An 18,064-nucleotide genomic window follows, 5' to 3' on the forward strand; every position below is an offset into this window, starting at 1 on the left:
ATTGAATAAATGAAGTTCTTTCCTCCCCCATTTTCTCAATTTCCGACACTTTCCGACAGGGACGTTTCAAGGCCGCCGTCGCCCAGCAACCGGACGCTTTCACCTGCTGCACTGCGACATCAAACACGGCTGAGTCAATGCTGCGGAAAACGCGAGTCTCTGTCTAAACGTTAAATAAATTGTCTAAATTCAAGAGCTTTTATTTAGCGCACAGTGTGTTTTGGTCGCGTAGCTCGTCTGCACCACATTCCCCCCGTTGAATGCTGTTCAGAAACATCACAGCTAGCAAGCTTTCTGCCTAAACAAGAGCGGTTTGTTAGCCGTTAGCTGATGGATGCTAATGTTGCGTTCGGGTGCCGTCGGAAATAACAACGAGTGCACATGAAGGACGCAAAACTCGGTAAAGGCCTATGGGAAGGAACACTTTGAAGAACAGCAGAGTTTGTTTAAGTCACTGTGATATAATTACACGAATTTTCAGGAAAAAAACTACATGAAACGACTTTGTTGCTGTTATTTAGTTTAGACACCACCTTACGTGTCTTGCGTCTTGACGACTTTCGGGTTTGGATCGTACGAGCAGCACCTGAAGGCAGCACCGGTCCGCTAACATTAGCTATGGCTGCGGCTGCGGTTAGCCCGTGAAGGAGCACATCCTCAGCTACACCCTCACACACCATGCCATAAAACACACACCGACGGGGTTTCTGTGAACGACGGGACGGCAGGAACACACCTGGCAGCAGGTAAGCGCGTAAACAACCGCGTCCTGGTGCTGCTGTTTGTGTTTTATGTGTTTTAATGTGTGCATCGGTTCACTTGACCTGAGAGCCGCAGATGGAGCTGCAGCCGCCGGTCAGATGGATCCGGCCTGCGCTAACACCACCACAGTCATGGTATTTAAATGCAATTATATATGATGTTAATCAGTGTCACACAGCTTCATTTCATCTTAAAAAAAAAAAAAAAAAAGCATGCAGGTTGATGCAGATGCAGGAGCCACCCGCCTCATCCTTGGTTATTAGATTAAAGCTCTGCAGGGCCAGCTAGCTACAGCTGCAGGGTGCAATGAGCAGGGATGATGAGGTTTAAAAAAAAAAAAAAAAAAAAGGTTGTTAGGTAAACTATGACCAGCAGTCGGTGATCATCATAGAAACCCGTCTACATAAACAAATACCAGTTAAATTTTAAAAATAAGATTTTTTTTCTCACAGCTCATATCTTGCAGCAGCTTGATACTGTGATGGATGCAGTGGATTTATTTCACACATTTATATTAACCTGAGAAGCTGAGCACACTCCTCTGCATCCTCATTTATGACTGGTCCCAGTGATGTCATGGTGCAGGAGGAGAAATGACAGTAACTACCAGTTTATGAGATGCTTTATCTGATGGATGTAACGTAAATCATAAATCAGGTTATTTATATGGCACATTTAAATCCAACGAACACGAGCAACGTGTTGTTACAAATTAGTGCATTAAAATCAAAACAAGGTGCACAACGTCAAGTAAGAATGAAGACACTGCAACACAGTAAAACAAATTTAGAATCATATTTAGCCATAAAAAATTAGGTTTAAAAAAAAATCAGTGATGAAATCAAACTCAATTTAGGCCATTGGAGCTGATTAATAAAAGTCGTTAATACTGAACACAGTGATAAGATAGAAATTGTATCTAAGCCAGAAAACCCAGCGAGGCGTAATGTCATGCAGGTTTTTATGTCCTGTCTGCAGCTTCGCTCGGCGCTGCTGTCTTGGCCTGGTCGCCCTCGAAAATGAGACATTTTTTTAAATCTTAATGGGACGCCTCCTGGTTAATTAAAGGTTAAATAATAACATCACAATATTTATGTCACCATTTAGTAGTGCTGCGATTTTAAACATTTGCCGTATGCCAAGTATTGTGATCACATGTATTGCAATATGTTGCAATTTACTATTTTTTTCAGCTGCAAATTATGTCCCCCTTTGTCAACATCTGTTTTATCTAATAAGATAAAGTTTTCATCCTGGTCGTCTCACCTCAGTTATTGTTATTGCAGCAAAATGGGACAAACTGCCCAACTCTGTCATCAAAACCTGCCAGAAATGTTGCATCGATTCTTGGTGATACTTGGTGCCTGTGTATTTATACAATACTGCCACACAAAATATCACGTTTCTATGCTGAAGCGATTTAAAAAAAAATTTTCCCCCCACACCCTGATGGCGTTGTCGTCTCTGTGTCTCTCTGACTTTGCAGAGATGAGTCGCTTCTGCTCGGACAACAACAACTTTCCTTATGACAACAACGTCCTGGTTTTGGACATGGTGCTCAGCTCTCTGTGGGGAGTGCCCCAGCCCATAAACTGGGACAATGTAGCCAAGCTCGTCCCCGGCTTCACCGCCAAGGAGGTAACTGTGCTGCTGCGAAACCACAAGCTCACCCACCCACCCGTCCATGGTTTGTTAAAATAAGGCCTCGGGCGGGCAGCATTGAAACATTTTCAACTCCAATGCTGGAACTGATACCTTGATTTCAATACCAGTTCATGAACGCTACTTTTTTAAATATCAAATTTCTAAAATCTCATTATAGAATCAATTTTATAACATTTCTGGGTGTAACATAGTGTTTTTGCTGCACTATCTTGGTAGATAGACAGATGATCTTTATTGCCCACAGATGTGGAAATTTGCCGTCAGCTTCACAAGTTGGTGAAAACACATCACATCAAATCACAGTGCATACAATAATAAAATAAAGATGATCTGTCTGTCCTGAAACATGATGTCCTGCTTTTAACACGCCTGTATCTCTACCAGACGGGAGGAGAATGAACAGGTAACGCTTCATCTACCTGGTCAAACAGGGTGATGCAAAAGAAGCTAGACTGCAACCAATCATTTTAGAGGCATCATGTGCGAGCTGAATGCTCATTGGCTCACAGACACTGATGAAATTTGCTCCCTATTTATCAAAATTTGGTACTGAAAGTCAGTACCATGGCGTTTTCTGATGTTTGATAGTATTGAAACAATTCAGTCAATGTCATAAGAGTATCTAAGTTTGGCCTGATGTGTTGACGCAAAACGACACCGCGGTGCTGATGCTGTCGTCATGGTTACCCGCAGTGTGCCCGTCGGTTTGAGGAGCTGAAGAGCACCGGCAGTTTCCCTCATGTGGACAACCAGTGCAACGCCGTGATGGCAGGCGGCTCCTCCCCCTCAGACGGCCTGTCCTCCTACATCAAGGCCACGCTGCTGGACGCCGGCGAGCCGGAGGAGACAGGAACCAAACAGAGCAGCAGCAAAGTCACAGGTCGGCCTCACGCGTCCATGTTAGCCTGTAAAACTGTCGGTGAATCATCATTTAGTCTCATTTATTTGCTGTATTCCTTTCAATATGTTTAGTGGCAATATGTTTTTGCTATAGTGGTTTCATTATCAGCAGTCACTGTTTGTCTTACTGTTATCTCTATCTTAGTTTCTGCTGCTGCCACAACTCAGTTTCCTCACAGCGATTATTATGTAATGTAAAAATACATTTCATGTCTAATATGATTTACTAAATTGCCAAAAGAAAGCATATATCATTATGAAATCCGATGTGGCTGAACTGATTTTCTTAATTTGAATATTCTCAGATGAGTTGAGGATGTGGACTCCACTGGATGAATTTAACATTTGTGAGTGTTTCAGTACCTTTTGTTGCCATCGAATTAACACCAGTGGCAGCAGTCGGTGTGGCTCTGATTGATGTTGCTCTTTCATAAGCAGACCTACAGTATGCATGCCCTTTTTTTTTTTTTTTTTTTTTTTTTTGCTGGTATCAGCAGGCTTGAAACTAATGCCCTCAGCAAGGGTCGGCACTGTGGAGAACAAAGAGAAAAGAGTCTCAGCCGAGGAGGACGACAAACCTCAGAAACCTCGGGAGTAAGTTAAGAGAAATCTGTTCATCCTCACTCTCTCGTTTTAAAAATCAATTTTCAGACTGCTGTTTTGTTCTTCACCGTTTAAAAACACATGATGACATCCTCTAAAACGCTGCTAATTTGTAGTGAATGGGCGATAGAGGCTAATGATCCTAACAATAATGTGCGGTGAGTTTTATTTCAGAGTGCAGATTTATTTTAAAATGGTGGGTATGTCGTGATCTCACGTGCGCCGTTCCCCCCGCACAGTCCCAACATGGTCATCCACGTGTGCGACGAGGCCAAGAACCTGAAGCAGGACTTCACGTGTCCCAGGGACCTGCTGGTCAAGGAGATGCGCTACTTCGCCGAGTACCTGTCTGTGGACCCGCAGAGGTGGGAGGAGGTGGACATCTCGGTTCACTGCGACGTGCAGATCTTCGACTGGCTCATGAACTACGTCAGGAGGAACACGGCCGGAGAGGGCAACCGAGAAAAGCCTCGGCTCGGTAAAACTCCAGAAGGAACTGCAGCACAACAGATATCACATTAATACACATGCGAATGCCTGAGCTGTCATTTACCGGTCTGTGTGAATCTGTGGGTGGTGCTTTGACTTTTTTTTTTTTTTTTTTTTACTTAATTTATTTATTTTCTTTTGGTCACTAAAAGTGGTAAATGTTCGGTGGGTCACTGGCTGTGTGTTCTGTGTTTGTGTGGTTGTTTGTTGGTGGTGGGGTTTGCTCGGTTGGTCATGTGGTGTTTGTCGGTTACAGAGCCCAGCAATGTGATCTCAATCCTGATCTCCTCCGAGTTCTTGAAGATGGATACGTTAGTAAGTGTTGTAGTGTGAGCTGGGTCGCTGGTGTGGTGATGTGATTCAGGCCTCTGTTTTTCCTGATGCACCTTAAAAAATCGAAAGTGATTACAAGGACAAACTGCAGATATAATACTGAAAAATTCCCCGTGACGCAAACTACACTGAAAAGGACGCTGAGCACTGTAGAAGCATTAACACGCTCTCTGTAAAAAAGGCTATAAATTGCACTGTGGTGTCAAAAATCATTTAAAATGTGACCCGGCAACAAAAAATTAACACAAGAACGCTGATGCAACGTGTTCTTGCTCATCAAGGTTACCCAAACCCCTGCGTCATGCATGTAAAGATCAGCAGCTTCTATATTCACTCATGTTTGTTAAAAAAAAAAAAAAAGTGAAGCGTCCACTCTTCCAGGGAAAACAAGAGGCCTATAGATAGAGCTTTGTTAAATCAGTGTTGCATGGATGTCATGAGTCTGTTCTACAGTCAGTTTGCAGTAGATATTCTCACCATGGCTGTACTTAATTTGGCTCCATCAGGAGAAAGTAGTCTTTGAGCAGTTGTGTATAAAATTTTTTTTATCCAAATGTAGTCTCAAGTGATTTTTCGTTCCTTTAAAGAGGTCTTAACGAGAGCTGTGCGTGCTTGTCCGTGTCCAGGTGGAGGAGTGCATCCAGTACTGCCACAAACACATGAGCGCCATCGTGGCCACGCCCTGCAACATGAACTGCATCAACAGCAACCTGGCCACGCGGATCGCCGAGCTCTTCAACCACAACGAGGCCGACGACGTCCGCGACAAAAAAGACAAGTTCAAAAGGTATGGAAGCCAGAAGAGAGAGGAGGAGGAGGAGGAGGAGGAGGAGGAGGAGGAGGAGGAGGAGGAGGAGGAGGCAGCTCTTTGTGTGTTTTATTAGCAGACACAACAAGGAGCAGACAGCCACTCGTGTTGTGACAGCAGCTGTCAGGCTAAATTTATAGTGGTGCCACTTTGTTTTTTGCAGTGGTTAATATCTTAATTTAGGACAAAAATCTTCAAATGCAAATTATCACTAGACAGTAGAACAAACTGCAAGACTAATTCTGAACAAAGCGATTTTGTGAGTCAGGGAAAAAAGATAGAAATGTAAAATCTCTGGCCTCGACCAATACTGATTTTTCAGGGCTGATATTGATTCTGATTATTAATTATCCAGAAAACTGATGACCTGCATGCTGTTTCACTTTCAGCCTGTCAGCTACGTTTCTCTCATCTCTCTCAGCTGCTGTGTTTTGTGCGACCCTAAAAACCATCTGACTAGCCCGCTCTCTTTAGTCTAGCCGCGTTTTCCACAAGCAGCTGCACCAAAGTGCAAAGTGAATATTGGTCCCAATAATGAGCTGCGGCCAAAATCAGTGAATCCCTAACGGATAGTAGCCATGAGAGTGAAACCTATAATTAGATTAGTCATTTTATTCTTACTTGGATCATTTCTAATCAGGTAGATCATCGTGAAATTAAACTTCCGTATTTCCCCAATTAATCGCCCGGGCATTTAATATGCAAAATCAACTTGGACCCCGGGCGTTTAAAAGAACCAGGCGGCTATTCGCTGCAGGCCTTTATTTATTTTTGCACAGACCTGCACCAGGCCATTATTGTGATGACAGTTACTGTCCAACATATTTACAGTCGGTCGATTTAAGATTACGGTGCACCCTTTTTTTTTTTTTTTTTTTCATATTTAAACTTTTTTTTAATTTTTTATTGTGCAATATGACATTACAGAGACAATACAGGACAGACAAACAAGGTGTGAACAAAAACAAAAACAAAAAAAAAAAAACAACAGCGACAGCATGTGTGGTTTTGTGTGTGTGCGTGTGTGAATAGAGTATGAAAGTTATATAATAATAATAATAATAATAACAACAACTATGAAGAACATTAAAAGAAAGTAAAGGCAAAAAACAAAACAAAACAAAGCAGCAACATCCCAATGCAAACTTATAATTTTTGCAATAATAATAATAAGAATAATATCAATAACACTAATATTGAATACTAATAATGATATTAAGTAACAATAATGATAATATGGAGAACACCCTTTTTTTCTAACGTTAGCTAGCTCTCTTATTTTGACAGAAAACAAAAGTGCTGCACAGTTATTGTGCGGCTAACGCTTTACTTCTGCAAACATAAGGTGAATAGCCTTATTTTGGGTAACCTCAATATAATGCAAATAATCGCCCCGGTGGTTATTCGGGTGGGCGTTTAATACGCAAAATGCGTGCAGACCCCAGGCGTTTAAAAGAACCAGGCGGCGATTTGCAGCCGGGTGATTAATTGGGGAAATACGGTATTCCTCATTTTGTCGGGGACGTCCTCCAACAGCCGTAAAGGCCCCCGCTCTGGAAACCACCATTCTACTTCTATTTCTCTCTTTCTTTGCTTCACCTCCACAGCAAATTGTTCCAGAAGAAAATTGAACGCCTCTTCGATCCCAACCACCAGAACAGAGATTCACTGGGAAGCGCCTCGACCCTCTACAGGTGAGCAGAGGCGGTGCGGCTGCGTTTCCGTTTCCCCTGCAGGTGTCTGACGCTCGGGGCTTCGCTGGCTTTGAGCTCGTGATATTTCTTACTTTGCGAGCGAGACGCAGCGTGCTTTAAAACAGGTTTTTCAGTCGCAGCGTTGCATCAGCAGGAGCCAACAGCCACACGTCGTCCAGAAGGGCTTACACATGCATTCACACACATTTATTATTTAATCTGTCAGCCTTAATCTGTCTTGTTGCTGTGCTCTGAAACAGGTGCGGTCTGTGCCTTAAGCTGCTGACCAAAGACACAGAGAGGAAGATCTCTTGTGTTCCGGGGAAAATCAACATCGACGTCCGAGGGAACATCACCTACACTCACACGAGGTAACACAGCCGCGATTCAACACGACTCAGCAGGGACACACACTTCAGATTGAGCTTTAACGGATGATCATGGTTTTCTGTCGCGAGTGGAAGCAAGGAAGCACAGCGAGTGGACCCAGAGGCAGGAGACGAGAAGAGAAGACGCTCTAAAACCAAGATACAAGAAACACAGAAAATATATGTCCAACACAGAATCAAAACATTGTCCTGCTTTATTTACTGAACACACACTTATTGTACTGCCGGGCTAAATGTTCACAGTTGATATTGCATGTTTTTTTCTGTGTGTGTGTGTGTGTGTGTGTGTGTCCAGACAGAAGAACTGGGATGTGCATGAATACCTCACCAGCCTGCATGACGAACTCAAGTCCTGGGTCCTGGTCTACTGGAGAATCTGGGGTACCATCAACTACCTCACCTGCTCCCGCTGCCAACAGGTAGGTAAATATCGTGTGTGTGTGTGTGTGTGTGTGTGTGTGTGTGTGTGTGTGACAGAAGACATGTGAGTGAGTGAATCAGAGAGAGAAAACTCACAAACACAGGTCCTGTGAGTCTGCTGCACTTTTGAAGTCACACTGTTTACAGAGTGTGTGTGTATGTGTGTGTGTGTGTGTGTGTGTGTAGGTGTTTGTGTGTGCAGAGCTGACCCAGTGTAAGTACCATCCCGAGAGTGTGCTGTATCCTGGTATGGGTGGAGAGAAAGGCTGGCACGGAGCTGGAATCTACCCGTGCTGTAACCAGAGGGTGCTGCGCTTTGACCCCACCGGCATTCCCAAGGTACACACACACACACACACACACACACAACTAACCCGAGTTTTAGTCTATAATATGCAACAAGAGTGTGACACATGATGATAAACTGAGTGGAATAAACGGTGTACCTGCTGGAGACGTCTTTAATGCAGCGCTGTCACGTCTCTTTAATCAGAAAATGATGCGAACTCGATCCTGTGTGTGATCCCAACATTATGATACATTTTCCCTATAAACAAGAAAATGTGGGGGACAGTTTATATAAATGTTCCTTGTCTAGCAGGATACCGAGCATTCAGAAATGTGTGGATGGATTAAAGTGTGTTTTGTGCTGTAAGTGATTTATTTATATTAATTATGGAATTACACCGGGCATGAAGTCAGTGCAGCCACACAAAAGCCAAAATAAAGGAGATGCTCGTGTTGGATCGTGAGTCAGGGCGATTTCACTTTGAGCTCAGTCAACTCAAAATGTAAACACAGACCACAGTTCACATGATGATGATGGAGCCGTCGCTCTGACTTTTTTTATCAGCTCAGTGAAAAGGCCTGTTGCATGAAAAGGACTTCAAACTTGAAAGTGAAATGGATTGAATTCAAATGGACGTCGACCCGGGATCAAGTTCTTTATAGCTGGAAAGGATTAAAATAAAAAAAAAAAATCTAAGCTAAAATTTCCTGCCATGCCTGGGAGTCTAATAGGAGGTGGAAATCATAATGATGAAAGTGTGTGTGTGTGTGTGTGTGTGTGTGTGACGTGGGCGTGCGGCTCAGGGCTGTAAGATGCGAGACCACATCGTGAGCGTGCCTGACGAGGAGAGCTGCACCGACCCGGTGAGCGCCGCGCAGACCCGAGTCCTCAACGACCTCCTGCTGCACCGAGACGCCGTGTGTGTGTCCAGCACGCCGCCAGCAGAGGGGTACGCTTCTGTGTGTGTGTGTGTGTGTGTGTGTGTGTGTGTGTTACAGTACCTTGTTCATTTCAACGTTCAAAGTAGAAATGTCTCAGTGAATGTATGTCTCTTGTCTGTGTTTTAGAGCAGCATTTGTTCATGAATGGTTGAAAGGAATCAGTTTTTTAGTAACCTGTGTGTGTGTGTGTGTGTGTGTGTGTGTGTGTGTGTGTGTGTGTGTGTGTGTGTGTGTGTGTGTGTGTGTGTGTGTGTGTGTCAGGACTGAGGAGTCTCCGTCGAGCACTGAGAAGGTTCTGGACTGTGATATTCTCTTGGAGCCAAGACTGACCGGCCCTCATAAAGGAGACGGCTGCACTGTAAGTCTCTCTCTCTCTCTCTCTTTCTGTCTCACTGCCTTCTTCCTGTCTCTCTCTTTCATTTTACATCACTTTTCTTATTTTCTAACTTCACCTACTTTTCTCTTTTGACTAGTTTTCCCTACTGAAAAACTGGAGTCTGCAACTGGTAGGAGTATTCCCTCATTTCCTTCATTATATCTGCTTATATTCTGTTTTTTTTTTTTTTTTTTTTTTGTACGGATGCTTTTCCTCCAAGTGCAAAGGTCAGTGTCTGAATGTGCCTGCCAACCAGCTGAGCAGTCGTGTGTGTGTGTGTGTGTGTGTGTGTGTGTGTGTGTGTGTGTGTGTGTGTGTGAAACCCGTCACCCTTGCCCTTGCCAGAGGCAGCAGTCCCTCCTGTCGGAAGACGAGGAGTACACCACGGGGTCAGAGGTCACCGAGGACGAGGTGGGCGATGAAGAGGAGCAGTCCAAGAAACAAGGTGCAGTGGTTTATGGATATTCTCATTCATCCAGGTCATCGTTCTCTTTGGTCAAATTGAATCAATATTCAAGATTTCAAGATTTATTCGTCACATGCATGAATGTACAGGTACAGCAGCAGTGAAATGTAATTGCAACAACTCCAGCACTGTGCAAGTAAAAAATAAAAATAAAAATAATAATAATAATAATAACGATAATAATAATAAAAAAATAATAAATAAAATAAAATAAAAATAATTATAAAATAAAAATAAAGATAAAATAGAAAGAATATATGACATTCCTATATACAATGAACAACCTGTATACAATATACAACAATATACAAAGTACAAATAAGTAGAGGGTAAGTACAAATGAGTAGAAGACAACTCGAATCGAAGGCAACTGGACTTGTATTTGTCTTAGGAAGACGTTTCGCCTCTTATCCAAGGGGCTTCATCAGCTCGTACGCATCGGTCTTTCTAGTCCGCACTCGTCTGACTTTAATCGTCAGACTCGTGCGTCTTCCTAAAACAGTCCAAGAAACGAGGTGCAGTAGCGGAGCGGCGAGTTGTTTTGGTGGCGTGTCGGAGCCGGACGAGGGGAGTTTTAAACCTTCAGCTCAGTTTGTCTTCCTGTGGGAGTCACAGAGAGCCAAACAGAGAAAATACACATTACTGTTTGCAATTAAAATATAACACAGATCTATACAGGAGAAAAGTGTAGAGCGAGTTTCTGGAAAGGTATCTTGTCTTGTCGCGTCCCGTCACAGACACATTTCTTTTTCTTTTTCTTTTTTTTATTGAACTGAACAGTAATTATAGTGTTATTTTTTACTAGGTACTTGTTTCCACTGTTTTACGTTATTATTAGCTGATCATTAGCCGAAGATCCAGAGTATGAGAGGTGTAAATAATAAAAAATTAATGCTAAAAAATAGATGCAAAAAAATCCTGCGAACTAAAATATGAAGTATCATGTCGCTAAGTGATTCACTGGACCCAGAGACAGTTGAGTGAGAACAGATGATGTGATATAAACCGAGACATTTTCATTATCTGTCATATGATTCATCATCTGTCACCGAGAATACAAAACACCCTGCTTACTGCTGACAGTCGAGCTCACAGTAACAAAAATTAGCTTAAAAAACAAACTGAAAAATACAAAAAACAGCGAGAAATATAAAGTCTTAAATGAATCATCAGGTTTAACAGGTAACACTTGACGCCTCACAGTTGTTTGTCATTTTGTATCTGTTGCTTTGACCCTTGTAGCGCTTGGGGACACTCAACAATAAATGCCATTTTTGTCCTTCAGATGGTTCAAATAAAATAAAGATACACGCTGAGATGTAGAGTAGCACATCACCAGTGTTTTAGCAAAATTGGCTTTACATTTCTCAAATCGCTGCTTTTCACGTCACGGGCATTTGAATTACGTCTATTTTTACCGTGTAATTTTTGTTGTTGCTACACATCACACAGTAGAAAGTGGGAAGTGATGCAGTGGCTCCTTCCAGCCAGCAGGTGGTGGTAGATCCCCTGTCCAGCAGAGTTTTCATGGTGTCGCTGTTTGGTTGCAGCTGCTAAGAAGGCGAAGAAGGCCAGCAGACCTCTGAAGAGACAAGTGTCCTCTCCCAACTTCCAGAGAAGAGAAAAGCCAGAGAAAGTGAGTTCCTGCTCAGGTTTTGGTTAATAATGAATTCATGTTTTCAGAATAGATGAGAATAGAGCGCATTAAAAAAACACACGGTCAATTTAATTTAATTTGCAAATTTGAAATGCACAGATGTATCGACAGTTGATATTTGGTGATATTCGGTAAGCAGAGTTAGTCAGTAAGTCCAACAAAATGTGTATATTATATGATAAATTCCAGAAATGGTGACTCACAGTAATGTTAGTGTTATCTACTTCTGGTTCCTCTGATATTAAATATGTCCTGAATGCTTAATACAGAACATATTAAAACAGATGGACATCATCTAACGTTTCATTTCTTCTCCTCCTTCCACACTCCTCATTTACAGTTTCATAACTTACAGTAGAATTATGTTTGATCATAAATAGAATCATTTCATCAGTTTTTTGTTTATGTTGGTTATCAAATTAAATTAAATTCAGTTGTTGACACTACAGCACAGATTCAGATGTTAGCTCTGTAGCACACTGTCACATGTTGGTGAATCTCACTGTAATGAAGCAGTTTTGCATGCTGTTGCTGTTGCTGTTGCTGTTGCTGTTGTTGTTAATAATTCTCATTTTAATGGCACAGTCTGGCTGTCTGAGTGCTGCGTTCTCATGTATTTTCCCCCCTAAATCCATTTATGATCTTCACAGGCGCTGTCGAGGGACAACACACCTTTCACGTGAGTTAACCTTGTCCTTTTTAACTGTAAAGTACATTCACTATAACTTGTCGGGCCTATCACCTTTTAACATCTATTTAACGTTGATGTTTTAATGCAGTTATTCCACTTTTAATTGTTTTATTATTAATTGATTGCTGTGTGTTGCTCTTTTTAACTGTGAAGTGTGTTGGGACCATGTTGCACGGTGATTCTACACTTTAAATAAATAAAATTGAATTGAATTGAACCTGTGTGACACACCATGATCATGCAGAATATTCCCTGTTTTTCACACACTCACAGCTCTGTGGGTGTCAGGTTTAAACTGCTCAGGTGCCAGGTGGGTGAGACTGGCCTCACACTGCAGCGAGTGGCACAAGGTTTAGACTCTCACTGGAAAAGATTTAGGAGACTGATTCTTGGGAATTGGATAAAACAGGTTTTAATTTTGAAAAAAAAAAAAGTGCGTTAAATTACAAAATCTGAAGGTATATCATTATAGGCCAAGGTCTTGGCTGTTCAGCAATGTACCGGTGCAACCTCCTCATTTTGCATTCTTTTCATAAAATAGGTTTTTCCAGTTATTAGGCTACTTTGTTTTTGTCAACACCGTCACTGTAATGTTTTTTTTTAAATTTGAAAAACATATTTTTGTATTAAAGAGACGATTACTTTAATAACTCAACAGCACCAAAGAAACATATTGTAAGCATATTCATTTAAAACCAATATAACTGCCTCTGACGGTGGTGACACTCATCTGACGGTGGTGACAGTCGCCTCATTAAAACATACATTTCCAAAATTTATACCACTCAAGTCAATGGCTTCTTGCTTAACAACTTTATTTAACTGTTTGGTACAAAAAATAACAATCCTGAGCTCTGTTATAAGCATTTTTCAGACTTCAGTCATCACCGTCACACAGAAAACCTGACGGCAACCACAAAATAATAGTAAATAATGTTCAAAACCCATCGTTTGTAGTTTTTAATACATATTATGATGTACTCTTTCATGTGGTAAAGATATTATTCAATGAAATTATTACTTTTTGTTGTTTTAATCAAGTTGAAATGATTATCTCCTATCCGAGGACAACTGGTTTTGTAGGCCATGGGCCAACATATAATCATTAAATTAATACAAATTAAAAATAAACCTATAAAAGAACTTTACAAATGTGCAAAGGACCCCCTGATTATGCCCTTGATTCTTTTTATTCTTTAAAATGTTGTAAATTTCCAGCAGAAATAGCATTTTTCTTAGTGGGACATGATTTATCCAAATCCTCAAGAATCAGTGAGGAGTCAGTTTAGCGTACACAGGACTGACATCGTACCAGAGTCGGTCAGATTTGCCCTAAAGCAGCACTCTGCACCCATGTGACGGTCCAAGGATATGGAAACAAATGCTAAGGGGTTTTTGCCTTTGCAGTGTGATGCAGGTTTGGTTGACGCTGGTGATTCTGTGTGTGTGTGTGTGTTTTGCAGCGTGAGCGCTCAGAAGAGTAAATGGGACAGTTCTCGCTCCATGCGTTACAACCAGGACGCTCAGAGGGAGGAAGGTACTGACGTTACATTGTAGTGCCTGTTTTCCATGCACGAAATCAGTGTTTTTACCACTTGGGGGGGTTTAACTTGTGCACCATCCATTTAAATTAGGGTTTAAAATCCTTAGTCTTAAAAAAAATCCGACATTCAGTTGAAGTCCTTAAGCTCTGTTATATTGGGTTCTCTCTTTTTGTCCTTGAATCGTTTTCCGTCTCCGTCTCTGCTGCAGACCAGCGCCGCATGGTGGAAATCGTCGGCCACCTGACCAAGATGAGGTTCGGAGACCAGGACCAGAGCAAATCTAAGGACACTAAAGAGGTGAGGGTCTCCGTGCGTCTCATTTCCAAGCCACGAGCACGTTTCCGAGCGTTTTTGAAAACCGCGTTACACCACAAATCCATTCATAAACATAAAAAGACGGTTTGGTTGTTGTTGTTGTCGTGATTTATGAACTGAAATCACAGCTGCAGTCATGTTTGCTGTTATGCTGTCAGGTGAGTGTGTGGTCATTTCTGCTGCTGCCTGATGTCAGACAGTTTGTAATGGTCTGTGTGTGTGTGTGTGTGTGTGTGTGTTGCAGCCTGCAGGGGGAATCTACTCCAGACTGGAAGCTCAGTTCAAAAGCACCTCTCAAGCCAGACAGAGCTCAGAGAAAGCTCCCAGGTGCTCCACGTATTGTAGTTTCTAGATTTCAAAAACACATTCATTCATTCATTCATTCATTCCTCATCGTTTCCATTTCCATCGCTGACCATTTTCTGAAATTGTGCTCCTGTAGATCAAAAACACGCTACGCTCAGATCCGGACGACATAAAAGACTGGATCAGAAAACGCAGGAGAGAGAGAGAGATGGCTGTTGGAAGAGCATGACAGCTGAGGAGGAGGAGGATGATGATGATGAAGAGGAAGTGGAGATCCTCATCAGCCCTCAGCACAGCAAACTAACTCAGAACAGCCGGCAGCGTCTGGCCGTCCCTCCCTCCCCGTGCCGCCTGTCCCCGCCCGTCCCTGCCTGTGTTTTGGTCCACATGGGCCCGGGACGGACACCTTGGTCATCGTCAGCCCCTCTTTAGAGCAGCTCCCTCCCTCGTAGCTTAACTCGGGTGACTACGTACGGATCACCTCTCCTCGCAAGCCGCCATAACTCAGCTAGCCGTGTGTGTGTCGTGCAGCGGTGAAGCAGCTGCCGTCCTCAGTCCTGGCGAGGCTGCAGGTGAACATCAGGCTCTCGCTCCAGGCCAGATCTTAGAAAATGTTCTTGGACTGACCGAGTAAAGAGCGGGTGTGTGAGAAGCAGACCTGCGTCACACAGAATGTGCAGATCATGTTTGTTTTACGTAGAGCCACACACGTGGGTTTGGCCACATCAGGCAACAGAGATTTAGACAATTATGCAAAAGTATTTGAAAGTCAAGTAACGGCACGTCTGTAATGATGTCGTATCTGACATGGCTTGAGTTGTCCAAATGCAGTGAACTTCTCTCACCTGGTAGTGACTACAGATTAAAAACAAAGTACTTTGCATGTGGTATTTAACCCAGGTCGAGTTCGATAGATGAAGTTTTTACTGTCCCGCTGGAAATTTGTCCTCACAGCCCGTACACACACACAAAAAATACTGATATCCATACTGCAACACACAGATATACACACACAGCCACATGTAGATTTATTTATTTATTTACCTTTATTTAACCAGACAAGCTTGTTGAGATAAAGAATCTCTTTTACAAAAGTGACCTGGCCAAGAGGCCAAGATCTGGACTGGAGCGAGAGCCTGCAGCTCTGCAGGACTGGAGCCGCAAGAAACCCGCGAGTTCAGCAAGTTCACCGTCGAGCTCGGACCTCGGCTGGATGGGTTTTTCAAATACCGCGTTCGAAAAGGCGATTCAGGTTGTCTCGGTTGAGTTGCCAGTCACAGTACACTTCATTCACTTTCAAATAGTGTAAATGTTGTATTGGCATTTGTTGTCGTGTGTGGCGAAGCCGGCCATCTGGCAGCCCACACGCCGACAGGCAGACGCTGAGAATCATTTACAAATGCTGTTTGATCCAATCCTGGTAGAGATATAGATTTAACCGTTTCTATCTGTTTTGGAGTATGACTGTACTGTACACCACTGGGACCAATAAAACATGAATGAACTGTGATATCAAAAATAAAAGAACTAACTCCAGCTAAGCATTTTGACTGTGAGAACATTTATTTTATGATTGTTTGCTGATTGCTCATTAGGTGGCAGTATATTACCTTGAAGAAGCTGGTCCGTGTGTTTTTCAGTCAACTTTGCCCCACTTTGGTCACAACTTGTTACCTCTGCTCCACCAAACAGCAAGGTGATCTCAAACTATTTGATGTGGGTAAATCTATAAAAAGAATAAATAAATAGATAATAAATAAAAGCTATCAGTTGCATTCCTTTTTTCTCCATCTGCCGCTCCTCTTTCAGTTGTTACAGCAATCCTTCAAGATAAGATTCTGGGGCCTATTTATAGCCTGTGCAGGGTTATTTTCCTTGCTTGGAAAAGCTAAAGAGAGCATGCATTTTGCAGAAACTATCCGACAGGACCGTGCACAGAGGTCTGGACCTGTGCCACCGTGTAGAAAGTCAGCCGCTGTGTTTGGGAGGCAGTGATTGGCTGGCTGCTGTTGGTGGGAGCTGTGACCTGGGCTTCCTGTGCAACTTGCAGGGGTATTAATAACCCCTCTTGCTCAGAGTGTAAACAGAGAGTGGGGCAGGAAGGGGCATCAGTGGGTGGGTGGTGGGTTTTTGGAGGGATTGGGGGTGGGGGTGGGGGGTCTGGCCATGTTCCCAGCGGTGCTCTGAGACCCCCAGCTGTTGCCTCTTCTCCTCAAAAGCAGATGCCGTGGATGGCTGAGGATCTCAGGATCTGGGTCAGGAGGGGAAAAGGACGGGGGGGGGGACTCCAGTTACTATGAATCACAGTGCCAAGGAGATGGTCTAATATTAAAATAATAAAAGCAAACATATTAATGAACAATGATCCACAATAAAGCAAAGCCTGGAAGACCTGCATTGCTCATTTTATTAAAGCTCACAGCGCTTAAAAAAATAAATAAATACAATAAATGTCAGGCCCTGCTGCGGTGGTTCTCACAGCGGGGTCCAGGCACAGGGCCTTAGGGGTGCTTCAAGAGTCTCCCACCGAACTGAAGAATAATTTAATTCACAAGAGCCTCCCAGTTGGAGGATGTATCGGGATGAATGTTGCTATCACAGGTTACTCTGGAGCTGCTATTATTTCCCACAGTTCAAAACCAAATAAATAAAAAAAACTTCCCTCATGGGGCTGCCTGGGTTCCTTCTCCCTGTGCATGTCTCTTGGGAGCCGTTGCCATATTGCACTCTCCAAAAAAATTAACCAACCCGGTGGAAAGTTCATGCAAGAACATGCTGGTTCAATGCAAAAATGAAAAGTTTACAATTAAATATCAGTGCATGAAGGAGGGCAAAGGGCTTCCTCCCCCGGGTGTATCAGAGTAACAGGTTGTCAGGATTGCATCAGAGGAGTGTTTCGACTTTCAGTGGAAGAGCGTCATCACCGTCTTTGATGGAATACCAGTATGTTAACAGGGATTAATGGCACGATCATGTTACCCAGGCTCGGCCTCGGCGAAACACCTCTGACAGGAAATGGAGAGATGCCACAGGAATACTGTAGCTGAGAAACAGAGAGACATAGGAGACACGCATGGAGAGAAAGACATCTCTGTCATCACCCGCAGTTGATTTTAGTGTGTGTGTGTGTGTGTGTGTGTGTGTGAGGAGGAGGACGTGGTTCAGAGCTCTTGGTCAGATCAGAGAAGAGGAGGCCACTCTCCTGAGGGGTCATGGTTTGATGGACAGTCGTTACTGTACTCAGCCCTGCCTAGTTGTGCTTTCTAAAGGTAAACCAAAGCCACATCTGAATGTCTGTGATATCACTTCACCGGATCAGATGCTTTGCCCGTGGGGGGGGGGGCTCAACTTCGGTTTGGATGAGAACCAAACCTCAAGATTTCTGGGTTAGAATTTCCTTGAAGTGATGCTAATAA

General features: G+C 43.0%; 1 protein-coding gene across 4 annotated transcripts; it reads left to right on the forward strand.

Annotated features, from left to right (window-relative positions):
- Positions 1 to 83: 83 nt before the first annotated feature.
- On the forward strand, positions 84 to 16,189 carry sanbr (SANT and BTB domain regulator of CSR). 4 transcript variants are annotated; one of them, XM_030070570.1, is made up of 22 exons: positions 84 to 746; positions 2,249 to 2,400; positions 3,121 to 3,307; positions 3,633 to 3,674; positions 3,822 to 3,921; positions 4,170 to 4,408; positions 4,676 to 4,734; positions 5,379 to 5,539; positions 7,168 to 7,254; positions 7,515 to 7,625; positions 7,939 to 8,062; positions 8,250 to 8,402; positions 9,156 to 9,301; positions 9,555 to 9,651; positions 9,767 to 9,799; positions 10,015 to 10,114; positions 11,686 to 11,771; positions 12,443 to 12,471; positions 13,947 to 14,020; positions 14,236 to 14,324; positions 14,587 to 14,669; positions 14,785 to 16,189. In XM_030070570.1, the coding sequence occupies exons 2-22, from the start codon at positions 2,251 to 2,253 to the stop codon at positions 14,819 to 14,821; spliced, it is 2,187 nt and encodes a 728-aa protein (XP_029926430.1). In that variant the 5' UTR covers positions 84 to 746; positions 2,249 to 2,250; the 3' UTR covers positions 14,822 to 16,189. The 4 variants fall into 4 exon arrangements, with proteins under 4 accessions (XP_029926430.1, XP_029926432.1, XP_029926433.1 ...); XM_030070572.1 differs by having other exon boundaries at positions 3,825 to 3,921; XM_030070573.1 differs by lacking the exon at positions 3,633 to 3,674.
- Positions 16,190 to 18,064: the final 1,875 nt, after the last annotated feature.

This window comes from Myripristis murdjan, chromosome 15, assembly GCF_902150065.1.
Source record: "Myripristis murdjan chromosome 15, fMyrMur1.1, whole genome shotgun sequence".
Taxonomy (NCBI): Eukaryota; Metazoa; Chordata; class Actinopteri; order Holocentriformes; family Holocentridae; genus Myripristis; species Myripristis murdjan.

Excerpts from the sequence above, each read along its gene's own strand:
- sanbr (XM_030070570.1), top strand. The coding sequence starts at position 2,251 with ATGAGTCGCTTCTGCTCGGACAACAACAACTTTCCTTATGACAACAAC. Across the intron at positions 3,308-3,632 it reads GAGCAGCAGCAAAGTCACAG|ATGAGTTGAGGATGTGGACT; the intron begins GTCGGCCTCACG and ends GAATATTCTCAG. Across the intron at positions 14,325-14,586 it reads AATCTAAGGACACTAAAGAG|CCTGCAGGGGGAATCTACTC; the intron begins GTGAGGGTCTCC and ends TGTGTGTTGCAG.